Source organism: Taeniopygia guttata, chromosome 1A (assembly GCF_048771995.1).
Source record: "Taeniopygia guttata chromosome 1A, bTaeGut7.mat, whole genome shotgun sequence".
Classification (NCBI taxonomy): Eukaryota; Metazoa; Chordata; class Aves; order Passeriformes; family Estrildidae; genus Taeniopygia; species Taeniopygia guttata.
In genome coordinates, this window is record NC_133025.1 from 53,028,709 (window position 1) to 53,047,045 (window position 18,337).

At 43.1% G+C, this 18,337-nt stretch overlaps 1 protein-coding gene across 2 annotated transcripts in view; it reads right to left on the bottom strand.

Moving 5' to 3' along the window:
• Window positions 1–304: 304 nt before the first annotated feature.
• Window positions 305–18,337, bottom strand: part of CHST11 (carbohydrate sulfotransferase 11) — a 158,400-nt gene continuing 140,367 nt past the window's right edge. For both annotated transcript variants that reach the window (XM_072923466.1, XM_012569233.5), the window contains exon 3: window positions 305–5,171. In XM_072923466.1, coding sequence (XP_072779567.1) covers window positions 4,323–5,171 — 849 coding nt within the window. In that variant the 3' untranslated portion in view covers window positions 305–4,322. The remainder of the gene's footprint in view (window positions 5,172–18,337) is intronic.

Below are 18,337 nucleotides of genomic sequence, written 5' to 3' on the forward strand. Positions count from 1 at the left end.
CTGGCTTTGTGCGCAAGTGATTTCAATTTTGCAAAGCTCCCTCCCTCCCTCCCTCCATGGTTGCCTCTGCAGCTGTTGGCTCCCCCTTGCCTGGGCTCGGTTCCCTGGCTGCTCTGCCCACTGACCCCCAGCCCACCAAGGGATTTCTCCTGGTCCACAGGAGTAGCTAATTTTGAGTTTTCAGTGTGTCCTGCCTACAATATACAATAAGGCAGGTGAGAAAGCAAAGCTGTGCAGACAAAAATCCCACCCTGAAAAATCCATCCTGAAAGCATGAGCCATAAATAAAGCACACAGAGAGGAATTTTCTTTCTTCAATTTAATTGAAGTTATTTAGAAAAATAATCAGGCTTGAATGGCTTTTTTAAGGAAAGATTCATGAGCAGTTCACACTTGTGTTGGCAATGTATAATTTATCTTCTTTGCTTTATTAACAGTATATTTAAGTATGAGGAGATACTTTTCTACAACAAGCCTTCTACTGCATACAAATAGGTTAAAAGAAAAAATCCAACCCCACATTGATGTTAAATTATTCGTACACATTGTATTGTGCATGCATGTAAGAAAATAACACTCTCTGTAACAAGAGTAATAGTAAGGACAGTCCCTTTTTGTACCTGAAAAGTGCAGCAGACTACAGTGAAACCCTAAAACATCGGGGGTCAACTTACTTCTAAAAGCACTTCTGCTTGTGGATTATTTATTTCACTTGTCTTGCACAGCGCATGGTTCAGGCTGTTTGCACATTTCTGTCATAATGGACATGGTTTATGAAGAAGAGGCTGAAGCATGGGCTGAGCCAGGTTTGGGGGGAACATCCCACCACCCAGAAGTCACCACCACACTCAGATGGGCCAAATTCAGCCTTCACTTAACCAGGTTAAGGTGCTTGTTGCCATTTGGGGGAATGACCCCTCAGCTGTGGGTATCATGCCAAGTACGGAGCCACCAGCACTGCTGGGCTCAGCGATGGCCCTGCCAAATGACAGGGAGGCAACAGCTGCTCAGAGATGAGGATCACTGCTCCAGCAGCTTTGAGGGGGCTGGGGACAGAGGGGAGCAGGAATTCCCCCACTGGGTCCTCTCTGTGCTCATCACTACTCGACATAATTCATGCACACCCTTCTACAACAACAGCTTCTCCGGTGGCCCTTGCAGCCCCATGGGCATGTCTGTATTTTACATTTCGCTCTGGCTCCGTGCTGCCCGTTTGTCACCCAGGATCAGCTGTGGCCACAGCAGAAATGGAGCTGGGAGAGAGGCAGAACTCAGGAGCACACCAGCCCCTCTTCTCCTCCAGCTGGGAAACCCTTTGAAGAGTTAGAGGGTAAAACCAACCTGGTTCCCTGGCTGCCCCCCACTGCAGCTCACTGACATGAGCAGGAACAATCCTGGATGTCCTCCTGTGTGGCTGCAGTGGAAAGAGAGGTTTTTTTGACTCAGTCAAAACAGCACACCCAGTAGACCAAAAGAAATGGCTATTCCTTAACATCTGTCATCCTGCTCTGAGCTGGTGAGGGCTTGCTGCTCACTGCCCAGGACACAACCATAATCAGCATGTCAGCTGTTCATTTTAAACACAGATCTACAGCCCATTCAAGCACCTCCAAATAGATATAATGCACTAAATAGCCAGGCTGTAGTAGTTTGGGATCAAGGTTTTTCAAAAGCAGTGACTTCAAGTACCCACTGAAGTCCACATAAAAGTCTCCTAAGTGCTGAGCATCCACCCATAGAGCTACCTCTGTGGGGAGACAGAATTTGGGTAATCCAACCCAAAGCTGTTGCTAAAAATCCTGATTGGAGCAATGGTCACCTCTCAGATCTCCTGAACACATTTTTCACCTAAAGCTTTTCTATCACAGCTACCATAAGGAGGTTTGGTTTCTCCAAAGCTGTGAAACTACAGAGAGTATGTCAGAATGCATAAAAATGTGGTGATGATGCCAGAGAAAAGTACAAAAAGAAAGGGGGAAGCACACCCTGTTCTTTAAATATTTTCTTTCTGATGCAACTTTTGTCTTAAGTGAAAAAAATCACATCACATTCTGCTGGATGGATTAAGAGCTGACTGAGAAGAAAATTGGACCAAAATATGAGCACTGTTGGATGCAAGACCAAACTAGCACACAAATAGCTTGTAGGAAGTATTGTGGGGGGAAAAGGGAAACCTGCCTCAGACAGTTGTTTTTTTAACAAACATACAACCATTGAACTAGGAACATAAGAGAGCCAGGGCACTTTGAGAGGTACAGTTCCACACACTCTAAGAGAGACTAAACTGCTTTGAAGTAAAACAATAATCTGTAATCAGCAATGGGTCAGGAATGCAGAGGGGTCAGCCAGCCAGCCCCTTGTCAGCCACTAGCCCAGTGCTCCAGGTTATAAATAGGGGCTGGGTTATGAAAACTGTGATTGTTCCAGAATGGATAAGAGATTTATTTGTATGGTATGATATAAAAAAGAATGATCCGAATCTTGCCTAAGACCAAATCAAATTATGAAAATACTTCAATTGCTGTTTGTTATGTTAATTTGTTTTTCAGTGAGATTTATTCAGCAACTTATTTTTATCCAATAAAATGCAAACTATTTTTTTTTCTTTAATCACATTTGTGTCCTGGGAACTAATATAATTCAGTGGATATTACTGGCTACTGTACAATTTGACATTTTTCAGGATATGGTTCTGATACTGTTGAAACAGCTCTGCTTTCAGCTGAGTTTATTTAAATCATCAGTCATTTTGAAAGAGTTTGTTTTGGTCATAAGATTGACAAGCAGGCAAGTTAAACCCCCCATTTTTAATCATCTATCAAATTTAAAACAGAATTTCTATTTTCACAAGTGCCTCAACTCAGCCTCTTCCTCTTTTTGCCCATCGGCTGCCTGCAGGCACTGAGGTGGCTAAAGAGCATTCCCTCACCTGCATCCAACTGAAGCAAACATCTGGAGAAGCCTGAACTTCTTCTCCCACTAGCTGGCTAACATATCCACACTGAACTCCCATTTTTTATTGTTCATCTGCCGTGTATAGATTACTATTTGCTTACCCAAAACAACCTGCCATCCCAAAAAGCTGTTAAACACAAAACAACTGCTACTGAGACATTCCCCCTGAGAAAAAATGTCATGGTCTTACACTAGAGATGACTTAGATGAATTTCTAACTCATTGGAACTTAGAAAAATTCCTTTCAATGGCATTTAGGCATCAACTAAAAAAGAAGGCTTCTTGTTCTTCTCCCTAGGAAAAAGCCATGAAACCAGCATGTAGGAAGATGAGACCGTTTTTATTGCCTTGCATGCTTAGAGAATCAACATGAAGATGACTTTTGAGTTTTCAAATGACATGCCAGATTGTTTACAGCAACATATCATTACCACTGTCTCTCCAGCCAGTTTTGGTTGCCCATCTTAGGATCAATTAAGGAGGCACGACTTGAAGAGGATGGATGTCCCCACAGCTCCATCCTGGATATGAATTAAGTCAATGCCAATTGCTTTGGGCATTCAAAAAATCTCTTACAGTCACTTTCCAAATGCTGATTCTTTTCTGATGGACCATCTCCAATTCAATTTGGGCTGGGAAGCTTAAAATTAAGAGCGGGAGTGGTCATATTCTCCAAAAACTCATTAAGACTTATAAAAGGCTCATGGTTTCTCTTCCTAAGGAATACATTCACATTTCTTTCAGTCATGATTTTTAGATACTCACAAATCTATCCAAATCTGAGTTACTTTTCCTTTTCAGGCCTGGAAAGTCAGATTTTGTACTAGTATGGAGCACAACATCACTTTCTAAAGAAATTATTTTCACCAATCTTCTCAAAGTGTGTGGTTCCAGAACCATCTCCATATTTACCTGCATCAATGCCTAATGGAAGAATATTATTACCCAGAGCAAGCTCAGTCGAGGAAAGCACAAAACCAGACTCCTTTTGTCCACATGTTATCCTATCTCTGCTGCTGAAGTGAAACCTACTAAGAGACAATGTTTTAAATAAGTATAAATAACATTAATTAGAACTGGAGGAATGCAAAATCAATGAAATTCACCAGAACACAATTAACATTTGCTTAAACAGTGTAGCAGTATAATTCATTTCTACAGCTAGATCGTCACAATCCCGTTACCCTGCAAAGAGAGCTGTCCTTTCTTACAGTTGATTTAAATAATTTTGACTGTGCTGCTCGCAGCATCATTCAAAAAAAGAAAATATTAATTTACAAAATAACCCATTCTCCATATTTATTATGACAAATAAAAATCTTAAATAAAACAGGCTTTCTCTCCCCTCTTTCCCCCCAACCCATCCCTCATTCCAATTTCAGGTAGCTTGGCACTGAGTAATTAAACATTAAAAAATCAAGTTTGTAGACTTCATACAGCTGCGTTTGGTGCAAGGAGCTGATGTTCTGGAAGAACTCTGTGGTCATTTCATCAGTAGTTCTCGTAGACTTTGCATAGGTGGGGAATTTCAGGTAGTTGCCTACTCCCGCCAGCTGGAGAACGTAATTCGAATCCTCTTCGAGCGTTTCATACTTTCCTATGAGGTCGTAGTGGATGTGGCAAGGGTGGCAGAGGGAATACACAGTCTGCCAGTGCTCATTGAAGGGCTCTTCCCTTTGGGTGTGTGGGTCGATGAGATATGCCACGAACTCTTCAAATTTCACATCATCACCTTTCCGCAGAGCTTCCTGGGTTGCATTTTTCCTCTGGCGCCTCACGATTTTGGTGCCGTATCGCTTGTGGAAGGAAATGTTGTACTTCTGGGTGAACTTGTTCCTGTAGGCTGACACCAGTCTTTCAAAAGGCTCGCGAACAAAGAGGAACTTCATGTAGTTTTTCAAGCGGTGGTTGATCTCTGGGATGCTGTACTGGTTGAGGGTCTTCAGGTTTGAAGACACATGGGCTTCGTTGGCCGGGATTTCCATCGGATCGCTGTACTTGCCTCTTCCCGTCAAAACCATCATGACTCTCTTCCAGTTTGTGCAGGCCACTTTGGGAACATAGCAATAGATCATTTCATGATCCTCATCCACAACCAGGTGCTTGAGATCATTGGGTGTCAGCACACGGCGCTTCCTGCTGGACACGCTGTTTGCTCGGCACGTGTCCGTCACTTGGTCTCGTCTGATCTGATGAAGAATTGCTGTGTTGGACAACTGCAAAAGAAGCACAGGCACCAGTAGGTCAAGGGCTGGGAACTCTCAATGTCTTTTTCGCTTATTATACAAATTCATAGAAATGCATATCTTTCCCTGCATGGAATAATTCATTATGTTGCTGAGTACAACTGATACTGTTCTAGAAGATAAACTGGTTTTGTCTCCAAACTTCTTGATACACACTGATTACGTGTTGTTCACAGAGCATCCAGAGCTTTGCTTTGAAGACAATATTAAGGAGCACAAGTGCTCACACAGCATGGTGGCAAGTGTATTTACAGAACCCTTATCCTGAGATGTGGTCACTGCATCTCTTAGGCCTGGAAAACAAATTTTGCCTCCATTCTGCGCTTAAACCCACAGCTACAGCAGTGTTGGATGTTTTGCTGCTGAGATGGGGTAGGAAGACACTGGAAAATTTGACAAAATGAAAATAGTGTGTGTTCTTGTTACTGGTGTCTTTTTGGTTAGAAAATTTAATAGTCGTGGCTTGTTTCTTGGCTATGACCTTGAATATCGCTTCTATGGCTATGGCCAGAATAAACAAAGCCCACAGATATTCGTGCAACTCTCCAAGAGGAAGATTGATTCAGATGACCATGCCAGTACAGGGCTCCTGTGTTTGATTATTCAGAAATGTCTCTGCATGGCACTCTGCTGTGCAGCCCTATCCTCACTGCTACAAATACCTTATTACTTATTGAGAATAAACTGCACTGAAGCAACAGTAGGAAGATTTTAGTAATGTTATTTACATTTATGTAACACAATTTACCCATGAATTTCAAAGAATCTTATGCTCAATAATTAATTTAGCCTCAAAGACAAAAATTCATGCATGTATTGACCTTCCTATTTGATAGGCAAGGAAGTCTGAGATTCCTTCTTGTATGCTGAATCTTTCAAAAGTATTTATTTTGTACCTTCTTGTTGATTTAACATGAAACAAGGACACTGAAAAGAAGTATTTGAGGCCATGTAGACTCTAAGCATCTGCTATATATGTTCCTTTGGATCTCTGCTTTCAAAAGCAGTACTTAGCCATGATTCATATTTTAAAAATCTATCAAAACTCAAAGAACAGAATCTAAATGAACTTTAGAGTCAAAACCCAAATGAAACTCCAAAATGGGACCAAACCAGTCGTAGGATTTCTGAGCGTTGCAGAGAAAGGAAACAGAAATTGCTTTGTTACAGACTAGTGCTAAGAGCCCAAGTTTCACCCACCCAAGGGGCAGCAAAAGCTTTTGCAGCACGTGAGCAACAGAGACTCTCCCTCTGTCTGGGCTGTGGTGGGTTGCAGAGAAATGTTTCCATGGTGTGAGCAACACCAAGGGGCTGGTACAGTTCACCTCTGGGTAGGAGGACTTTTTCTTCAAGAGAGTGTATATGTGCCAAGCTTGGGACCTCTGTATTTTGCACAGTGCCACCCACCACTTCTCCTCTGAATTTCTGGATGCTCTCCTCATCTCTTTTGCTCCCCTGTTCAGTAAAATGCTGGCTAGTGGTTAAAATGTGCAGTAGCCCAATGCAACTCTTTTAGACAGCTTGTCTTGTCTTTTGTGTGTGTGTGGTATCCCCCTGGATATCTCCCAGGTGCACTTCAAGGGCAGTTTTATGTTATAGTCAAAGAGATGAGAAGCCAGATGTGAAATGTGCTTTGTGCTTCCTAGGAAAACTGACTGGCACGGAGTTTCCAAATTAGATGTTAGAAAGCAGTTGTCAAAGACCAAACAGATTTTTCAAGAAAATTACTTTTTCTGTTGAAAAAAATAATTAAAAATCCCTATTTCAATTTATTATGTCCTCAGAGCAAAACAGAAGTAATGGATCTCAAACAGCTGTATACTGGTTAGTTACCAGTCAATAATTTTCAAAGAACTAAACTATACCCTATGCAAACACACAGACATACAAATTCTCCTTTGCAGATAAAAAGCTGAAATCTCTCCTCCGGCAGATTTTCATCAAAAATCATATAGCACAGGAGTGCTGTTTGCCCCAGGTTTTAGAGTAAAAAAAAAAAGAAAGAAATGCCTGAATATATTGCTACATTGTAATATGTTAATGCACCGTATCTGATTTTCTGGTGCTGTTCTTAGGATAAATACAGAATTAAGTAGATGAGATTCTATGGTCTGTATTAAATAGAAGGTCAGATTTGATAATCTAATGGTTGCTTCAGATCCTAATCTGCAGATGAATCTTTGTAGAGCTGTGCTTTGCTCCTGATTTCATTCCTCCATCAAGAGGCTAAGCACTTCTTTCCCATACATTAACATTAATGAAATTTTCAGACATTTAGAGTAACGGGAAAAACGCAGCCTTAGTATTTGCAATTACCAATGAGCTTGTACTACATTAAATTCATTTAGAAGATTACACTTGTGCATTTTCAAGTGGTACTTTCTTCTAGTTCTTTTTAACATGGAAAAAAATATGAAGAAATGGCAGGAAAGCCACATTTACTAAGTATATAGCAACACCCCAGGGTGAGCTGTGCATATGCTCTGGCCTGCCTGGGGGCACACAGAATGCATATTAAATAGCAATGCAACAGTTAAAGGGGATTGTCCAATCCTCATCAATGACAGCACCCTTTGGAGTGGCTGATGGATGAAGGACCACGTAGGAAATAGAAAGCTTGACTTCCTTTTTATTCTATCCTATTGACTTCAGTTTACTGAAACAAGAAAAAAGATAAAAGGCCAATCTAGTGACTGCCTTAGAACAATGCCAAGTGTACCAAAGCCCATATCTTCTGTACTTAACACACCTGATGCACCCTGGAAGGGCTGACCTACCTGCTTCCCCCAGAGACACAGAGTCCTGCTGGCTCTCCTCGAGGTTTGATGGCAACAGCCCTCTTGCTGAAGGAGTAGCTGACAGGAAAGCCACACTGACCCTGCTCTAGTGAAAGGCCAGGTAAGGCACCTGAGAGACTTTAACGGAATCCTGAAAAAACCACACTCTCCTTTTCACAAAGGACATGGTCTGTGGCCCCTAGAGTCTACAGCACCATGCAAGCGAACCATAAGAACATTTTCAATTTAGTATTTTGAAACTATACATTAACAGTGAGTTATCTGATGTTAATATGGTTTATTTTCATTCAAAGTTACAGGCAAAGCTTTTAAGCCACATAACAATCTCACTCCTGAAGCCGATGAGGGGAACTAGAAAAACACTAACTTTAAATGAGACTGGAAACATATTTGTTTAAACTGGAGGTCCACTTGGCCAGGGAAATGTGCAAATGTGCTCACAGCTAATGTGGAAAATATACCCCACAAATTTAAGGAGCCAGAGAGAAGATCCAAGGAATTGATATCTTTAAACCCATGGATGGTGAAGGACAAGAAAACAATTAGGGTCATGGACTTCTCTTCCTCCAAAGCTGTAACAGATGTGGCTACAGCAGAGTTGTGAGCATGCAGCTGCTGCCTGGACACTGATGGCCATGCCTGTGCTCATCACCAGATGACCCCTCAGTTCTAGAAACCACAATAAGTAATGGCCTAAATCCACTTTGGGAGAGGAGACTTTTAAGTCTGTGCGCAGATTACCCTGAGAGCAGTGTGGGGATGGTGATAAAGTCTGTGCTCGGATGTGTTCTGTGACAGTTCAACTTGGACTTCAGGTCATTAAGGGTTTTGGGAAGACATCTGATAAAAGCAGCTGTTCTCCCCTGAAAGAACTGACACCAGAGATGCACTTAATCATATTTTTGTTTTCCTGCTGAAGTTGTAAAGGGGGATAGAGAAGAAGGGCATGTCAAGATCAAAGCTTTCCTTCCTTTTCTGATGCAGCAACCAAGTTGAACAGTGAAGTGACATGAGCAGCAGGAGACTTCTAAGCTCAGTGGCATTAAAAGAAGGAAAAGAAAAAAGTAGTCTGGGGACACTGATCCCAGAAGCTTCTCATCTCCATCAGTCCCAAAGTAACAAGAAGGGAGGAAAGTCCAGTGCACTCTGCCCTTGTGGATGTTTCCCGTTCAGTGGAAGGTGGGGTGTGCATGTGGGTGTGTGGAGGGGGCAGGAGGGCGTTCTGTGGAGAGTTCTAGAGAATGTACTGACCAGAAATGCATGTGCTGACCAACTGGCAATCATCAACTCATTGCAGGCTAAGGTTATTCAAGGTAAACCAGAGTAATGAGATGGGAGGTATTTCCTTCTGGTTACTTAAGCACAGCAGGATAAAGTAATCTTTGAAGACCCTTCCAAGCTTGACGGCCAAGAAGCAAGTACAGATTTAAACACAGGGATTTTTTTTCCTGAATATAGTAGTCTACTGAAAACTAAGTGCAGAGATCAATTCAATTCACACAACTACCTGCACTGAAAGCAGATTTTTAATAGAAGGCTGGAAATACTGAAGTGTCACTCAAAAAGCCCATTAATTAAATTCTGTCTCACTATAAAAATTATGGTGGAAAGCAGTACCCTCCACATTTACCAGACAGGGTTTTGGCTATTTCTAGTGCATTGCCTGCAGCTAGTTCTGTATTACTGTAACCAGGCTCACAACCAGCCTATGCTTGAAGTCCTAACATGACACTTGATCATGGCAGACTGAAGGGCAAAATTATGCAAATTAGTTTTGCAAGCCCATTCCTTGCTAAATTGGCTTTTCTCTTCAATTTTGCTTTAACAAAGACTTTGTATCTCCCTTTAATTCTTCAGTTACCTTTGTGTTCAGAGGTTTGGTTTGTGTTCTGTGCTAGAACTGTGCTAGTTGCTGAGAACTCCCATCACCTGTGGTCCATCAACTAAAATCCAGCTGACACTCAGCTGGGGCTGTCCAGCACTGATAAAAACAGAGCTAATCTCCACCAAATTCTTCTTAATAGTATTTGTCCAGAAGGAGTGTGTATAGCAGCCTCAGAATCCACAGAAAGAAAGGTCTTAAAGTGAGAAGTGTCAGATAGACAAACTACAGGTGGCACTAATGGTCCTTGTTGTGTGACATCGAGAGAGTCAGTTGTCTGAAATCTCAGTTATTATCAGCTCTCCTTCCCCCAGCCCATCAATTACACCATCTGAATTCTAGGAGGTGTTTGTTATTCAATATACAAAATGCTTTTCAGCAATACTTTTGTTTTCCCAGATGCTAAAAGGGTGAGGGATTTTTGAGTATGAGGTTACATGCAAGCATGTTTCCAATCCTGTTTGCACATAGAAGGTGTGAATAAGATTCTTGAAACCTTGATAGAGAGCCTTGAAATTATAAACATGGTTTAGACTATTTTAAGACTTGGCTTTTGCATCCATAACTACCCTGCTTAGTGTATATATGTACTATACACCAAGTTCTAGATTGTATTCTTCAAAATGTGCATTAGACAATAATGGGGAACCAGCAATTTTTCATACTTGACAGTCCAAGTATTTCTCAAATAATCACAAATAATTATTACTCTGTGCAGATTTCTACAGTTGACAGTCAGATAATTGTAGCTGTGCAAATCAAAACACTGTATCTAAAAGAACAATTGCATTTTTGATAAAGGGATTTTATTTAACTGACCTGAACTGCAACATTTTTTTAAAGTAATAGCTTTGCAACTTTTCATACTTTGATTTACTTCACATTTCATGGCATATTAATTTTGACTTAACTTTTTCGAAAACTCTGAGCACTCAAAGGAGGAGCATACAAAAAATTAATATTCATTCAGAGAAAGTATATTGGGTGTCCTGAAGATGGAAATGCTTAACATCTTCCCTGAAAACTTGTGGACAGACAAACTGGAATATGAATTTGCTATGAAAATGTCTCTACAGAGTGACAGGATAATAAAAGATAAAACTAATATTAACTTAGAAGTGTTTTTACCTAGTGAGAACATTTTAGAAGCAAATTACATCCTCTGAAGGAAACTCTTGAAATATTACAAAGCTGTCTTATTTTCTCCACTTCATACATTGAACCTACTGCCCTATGGAGAAGATTAGGCTGAATATGTTTGGGTTTTTTTTAATAATTCTCTGTATTGCAAACCAAGATAACCACACAATTTTCAGTTCCCATTACAGAGAATGCACCAGGGCTATGAAAAGAAGGATCAAAGCTCTTGAAAGAACAATAGTCATACACAGTAGCTGCTAACACTGTATTGCCAAAAATCCTGAATTGCTTGATACATTCCCTCCTTCTTCCTATGCACTTCCCCAACTTTGTCCCTGTGTGTCTGTGTGTACTCAGAGAAGGGTACAGCAGAGAAGGGTGAGATAATTCAGCATTACTGTGGGGACTACAATGATTTTATTAAACCCCAAACCCACATCAAGTTTGGTATTTACTCTTCTTTGACCAGGTACTAGACAAGTATTGCTTGGGTGCTAGAAAAAAAAACAACACTGAACCAGGCAAAACCTGGCAGCAGACACACATGCAGCCACACTATCCTTGGAAAACTTCACAACTAGGTTATTAAGTATTGGCCTTTTCATCTTGGAGAGAAAGTAAAATACCACAGGGAGGCTAAATTATGCAAAATCTTGAAAAATCAGAGACTGACACCAAATGGCGCAGCTGTAGACGAAAACCGGCTTTTTAATCAGGCTAAAACTGTCACACAAGACACTAATCCAAGAAAAAAAGAACCAACTCCCTTCCAATGCCACCTTCTCCTGTATAATCCCAAACATCTTGGGAAGCCTGTCCATTCCCATTCTCCCTAAGAGGAGCTATTTGGTATCAGGACTCATACCATACATAGGGGTTGTAAGATAAATGTATAAATTTTGTAAAGTGTCTCCTCTGAACAAGTAGAAGGAAAAGTTGGAAGTCCTGAGGAAGATCATGCAGAAAGACCTATGGCCTGGCTTTATTGAAGATGAAGGATATGCTGATATGCATGTTGCTGTTCTGAAGCTCTGGGGAAATATTATAAACATGGGGAAGGCAAAAATGAAGTGACTGAGTTTAAGTGCAATACATGCAAGAGGTAAGAAATCTTCATGGAGGGCTGGAGAAGTCTTGAGCTGGGAACACTTAAAGCAATCAATCTTCATGCTGGTGGGCTTATTGGGATTCAATTTATAGAAGATGAGTTTGGAGCTTTGTGTTGCGTGTACAAAGAGCACTTTGCAGTGTCCTTCCAGCAGCCAAACAAAAGGAGGGGGAGAAGGGCAATAGATGGTCAATTCTTTTTTTTTTTCCCTCTCACAACAAGAAGAAACAGATGAAACCCCAGGCTGGGACCCCAGCAGCCATGGTGGGGTGAGGGGGATGGAGCTGTGCTGCCTTCCCATGGCAGAGGCTCTGTGGTGGGACCTGACCCCTCTGCACTGCCACCACAGCCGCTCACTGCCGCTCTGCACGAAAGGACAGCACGTGATGAATCTGTTTGCTCCCGGCTCATTCTGCAAGTGCAGTGATAAATCACTGTTTGCATGAAAAAGCTGGAAGGTCTGGCTATCATATGAATTTAATTTTAAAATGAAAACTCTCTGTCCTTTCCCCTCCAACACACACACAAACACAGACATGCACAGCTCTGATGGCTGGGGCTGAGCTCATGCTCTCCAGACCGGTGTGTGGAACCTGTAACACACAGGGACACAACCACTGTCCTTCTAACTCTCCTTTTCCAAGGATACACTACTGTTGTCCACAGGTGCTTGGGAAAGGGCCAAGGGCTTGGACTGTCTCCAAGTCACCAGGGACAGCAGACAGGGTCAAAGAAGCTTCCACTTTTTATCTCACAGCTGCCAGGTTACAGTCGGGGCATAGATGAAACATTAACTGGGACAACCCAAACTCAGGGACAAGCACATGGTCTGGGATTCTCGAAGCCAAGTGAGTGACCTGTAGCTGCTGCACTCTGCTATTACATCTTTACTGTGGGGACTGTAGATATGATCTTAAAGGAAAGGCTTGAGAATTGGTTAGGAAAAGGCATGCCAGGGACATCAGCAAATGATGCACCAGGAGGAGCACTGGGCTGGGCATACATGGAGTCAGCCAGGGTGGAGCTGGGAGTAGCCCTTAAAAAACAGAGTAAGAAACAACAGTTTAACATAGCTGGCATCTAGGAGACAATGGAAAAACTGACATTTGTTTCTCTGTTGCAAGGAGCTGTGGTTACAGGGGTGAGATAAACTGGGTGGAGTGAGGAAACAGGATAGAGTAGATACGTAAATACAAAAATACATAAGAAATTCCACGAGGAGAAAAGGAATAATTTGGACTCAGTCTGGTTAGGACAAGTAGTAACAGAGCTAAACAAGAGAGACTCAGATACAGCATAGATCCCAACAGAAAGGTAAGATAAGTCTGTGGTGAAACAGAATGATGTCCAGCATTGGGAACATCCATCTGCCCAAGAAGAAAAAAGGACTCAAATTATCCCACCACACAGACAGGTGTTGTCCTGCAGGTCTTTCAAGCTTTGCAAACGTGGGATGGTGGCTTCTGTAAGCTAAGCTTACTGTCAGTAATAACGATAACAATAACAATACCACCAACACCACCACCTCAGTATTATAAATAAATTGTTATTAATGTTATTATTATTATTAATAATAATAATAAACCTTAGTATTCCATACACTCCATGAGCAAGGCTTTCAGCAAACATTGCAGAGCCATCCAGGCAGGGGCCAGTCAACGCTGTGAATGAAACCCTCCTGAGGAAAAGGCAACACCATCCAGAAACCGTGTGAAACCCTGCACAGGACGTGGGGAGGAGATACAGGAGGTCTGAATGCCTGGAGCTACCTGGGACATATGTGCCGTGCTCCCCTCAGCAGCTCTGACCTGGCAGCCAACATTTATGGATTTCTCAGTAACACAAATCCTCCTCCTGTACCTCCACGTTGCAGCTTAGGTGTCACACAGTGGAATAGAAATACTTATTTTTTTTCTCAGCAGGATATCTGCTATTTTAAGTGAATACAATTTACTCAGTCCCATGCTAAATCTGGGTAATATGTTTCCAATTTTTAACTCAGTGTGCAGCACACCCAGAGCTTTTGAAACCCAAATAGGAGAAACAGGAGAGTTGCTGCATAGCTGGTTTCCTTAAATGGGCTTTAGCAATCACCTGGAGGAGAGGGGAACCCTGCAATTACATGTTTAGTGTGTCGGTTAGTTGTTCCCCAATCCAAGCAGGCATTTGGTTGGGACAATGGGACACTGTGGGATGTCCCTTCCAATATCTCTGAGCAGGTCAGGTGAATGCTGCTCCTGTGGGCCAGGGATGCAGGTTCAGGCCCTCGCCAAGAAATGCTGTGTCATTTTCAAGGTAAGAGGCTGGAAGTAGGAGTGCTGATGCTTGCCCCGTGTAGCCCTGTAAGCTCTGCCCTGTGAGCCTCACTTATAACTGGATGGTGCCAAGGATCAGAGAAGACAGGGAAGAGAAAGCTAATCTCACCCTCCCAGCAGGTCAGTGCCAGAAACAAGAACAGATTGCATCTCCTATCTCAATATGGCTCTCTTTTCTTGTAATGATCTGGATGAATTCCTCCTGGCACAGACTGGCAAAATACCTAAACCCTTTGGGTAATGATTTTCTTCTCCTTGACTAAACTATCACAAATTAACATAAAGTTTATTTTACTTCCCCTTGGTAACATTATATTGTGCTCAGACTAAACATTGCTGTTCTAAGGGAACTTTTTCTGGCACGTTTGACTGTGCTGCTCACTAATGCTCACAGAAGGTGACTTACCAGGGTTGCTCATTCTCCATGGCCTTAATTACAGTTAACTGGAAACTTTTCACCTTTCTGCTGCTCTACAAAAAGAATTAGATTACCTCCTGCTTGAAAAGACAAAAGGCCTCTTATACTAAAATGCTAGCATTCATTTATAATCCTAATTACAACAGGCTTCCCAGGAAACTTTCCTGCTGAAGAATGTAGCACAGAAATTATGGGTTAACACAAAAAGCCTGCTTCATCAATAGCTTTCTAGGTCTGATTTATTCTTTGTTGAGATAAACACCAGTGACTCCAACTCTGAGGGATGCTTAGTCCCAAACAAGCCAGCAGCAGTCCTTCAGCCCAACTAAAATTCTGTCAGGATTGGGCCCAAAGAGGGATCAAGATAAAAGTCAGAAGATGTACCATGACACAGGAGAGGAAATAATTTGCTTTTTCAATATTTTCTGTTTCTGTTAAAATCCCCAGCTGTTTCAGTCTTTGTACACCAAAATGAACCCACTGCCATAGCCAACTGCAAGTGATTCTACCTCAGGCTTCTCTGGGACGCAAAGAACACATGCATAAGTCTGCTTTCCCTGTTGGCCACTGACATCTCTTCCCAAATGCCAACATGGTCCATCCACTGTGCCAGCTCCACACAGACAACATCCAACATTCTCTAGATACAACCACCAGGCCTTTGCTGGAAACTTCCAGTCCTCCTGGATTCCTCTACATGCTCAGCACAGAAATAAAAGAACAGAAAATGCACCTAGGTAATCTTCCTTAAATCCTAACAAGCCTAGGGTGACTTGGTTGCATTTTTAAGCATCTGACTTGCTACGTTAATTCTTCTTACGTCAGAGCACAAGGACAATGTTAAAACTCCCTTCTGTCAGCCATTCAAGACAACTGGAAGGTACAAATATTAGCATGATGCCTTATTCATTTTCCTCACCGCTACAGCTGTGTTTGCTGTGATTTCTAAGGGTTCTCTGTCTCATCTTATAACAGATCTATTTAGAGACTGCATACTAAATGTTGCTTTACAATAAAAGAACCAATTCTTAGTGTTTCTTTAAATGGCAGCTATTTTTTTTTCAAACTGTTACTTCAACTACAGCCTGAAAGAAATTGCACATCGTCTTATTTTCCTTTTTTTTTTTTTTTTTAATGCTCATTCTTTTTTAAACTTCGCAAAGAAAATGAGCAGAAAAGGCCCCTCTGAGCTCAGGCTTCTGGGATCTTTTTCTGGCTGCAGCCAAATGCTCTCTTCTGCCCTCTGCTCCTTTCACAGATGTTGAAGGCACGCCAGCCTCTCATCAGTTCCCTCTCTATCTGCTGAAAGGGCTGGCTCCCTCTTCCTCGCTCTCGTACCCTTGTCATCTGCCTTACCCCACCTGCAGCTACAGCATGCCAGCGAAGATGGGAAGAAAGCGGAGCTCCAGGACTGAGTTTTCAGCCAGCTCTTGCTCCGCATGGGGAGCCCCTGGAGCAGGTCCCTGCCGTCCCTGAGCTACACGCCTGCAGCTCCAGGCAGGGGCCTTGGCGAGCGCGGAGGGCACGGGAAGATGGGGAAGATCTCCCCTGTCCCTGAGCAGCGAGGCGAGGCGGAGAGGTGCCAGCCCGCAGCCCGAGGGGCCGTGGCCAGACAGGCAGCAGTGAGTGGAGGCATTCAGCTGCAGGCCAGGGGAGCCAGGAGCGTGTGCTCCATGAGGCTCCGTGGCACAGCGCCCGTGTGCTCCGTGAGGCTCCGTGGCACAGCGCCCGTGTGCTCCGTGAGGCTCCGTGGCACAGCGCCCGTGTGCTCCGTGAGGCTCCGTGGCACAGCGCCCGTGTGCTCCGTGGAGCCGTGCCTGCGGCTGCCGGCGGGAACAGGGCCCCTCTGTCCCGCACACGGCCCGGCCTGTTCCGCCTCGGTGGCACAGGCTGAGCTCGGAGCTGCTCACGGCAGGGCCAGCTCCTCCTCAGCTCAGGTAGGACACAGCGCCTGAAGTTTGCACTCACCGTGCTGCTTCTTGTTGTTGTCCGCTGCCCCTGACTTCTGCTTGCCCATCCTTACCATTCTGTTATGGTTCTCAGGACTTTAGCTCTCATAAGCTGCTTATTTTCTCTTTGATGAACAAATAATGCCAAGAAGCTGGGCAGGAATGCATGCATTTCCCTCTATACATACCTATGAATACATGTATATGCATCCCTGCCCACATCCAAGCAGGAAGTATCCAGATGGCACACGCAGTTATGTGGGTTACAGACCAGGGCTAATGGGTGCTCCCAGGCTGTCCTGAAGCACTGAAACACATTCTGATGTGTAAGTAGGCAGGATTGAAAAAATTCAGTGGCAAAGTGAAGGGAAGAAACAGACTTGTTGCTGATTTTTCTTAGTAGGGTGGTGTGAGAGGCATCCATGGTGCCCACTCAGTCAGTACCTGGAACTGCTGCCAGCTCCCTGTTGATTTCAGTCAAGACAGCAGAGATGTCTGATGGCTCCTGAGAAACAACGGCAGCAGATAATGTTCTGGCTTACTGCATAGAGGTTGTCCTTCTCCGGAGCTGCCAGGTGACATGGACTTAGGAGCAGGGAAAAGTGACAAGTACACATAATGTAGGAAGAGCTGATATTCCTGACAGAAGTAGTACACTTAAATTACAGTTTCTTGCTAAGAGAGCTGTCATTTTAGACACTCTGCAGGAGCTTCCACCCACTGGATCCATGAATGAAGAGCTCAAGATTTCTCCTCCAACCTGCAGTGTTGCCTGCTTCAGGATCTCTCTTCTCAAGGCAGGGAGAGCTGCCAAATGCTTCTGCCCTTCAGTTCATGGGGATGCTTCCATGGCACAACTGCCTCCACAAACACGCTGACAATGAACAGTGGATTTTGCTCTTTGAACATATCCTGTCTTTTATGAGCTATATCAGCATTGCTGACCTAGGGATTAACAATGACACCCAAACTGCTTTCAACCGTCTTAGTTTTGCATTTCAAATATAAAACTGATTTCATGAAAGTTTGCTTATCCTGTTGTTTCTAAACCCCTTCTGATGGTTGATCCTAGCTGGAGCAGGTCACAGTACAAAGGGCCATTTGTAAGGACCATACTTAAAACACCTTTGATCTGGTGTTTGCTCAATGTCCTTTACTGCAATCCATCCCATGGGTATCTTCCACTGATGTGTATCCCAACTAGCACAAACAGGGAAGTCTCACAAAGCCTCTTCCCATCTTCTTCTGCTTTTAGGGATATTCACTTCCTGCTTCATGACCTAACTTTATCTCTGGCTTTGTTTGTTTAAAAACAAACTTTGTTCACAGGGGAAGGCAGTACATGGGACTCACTGCTTTCAGGAACAAACTGTAATTTCATTCAATTTATACTGCTTTCCCAGGCACTCTCTTACTCCAGCTCTCCATCACCTCTCTTTATGCACCTGCAAGTCCAAGCCCACAACTTCAGTCCCTCTTCCCAGTGCCCTTCAGAAGTGGTTATGACCCCTTAACTCACCTTGTTA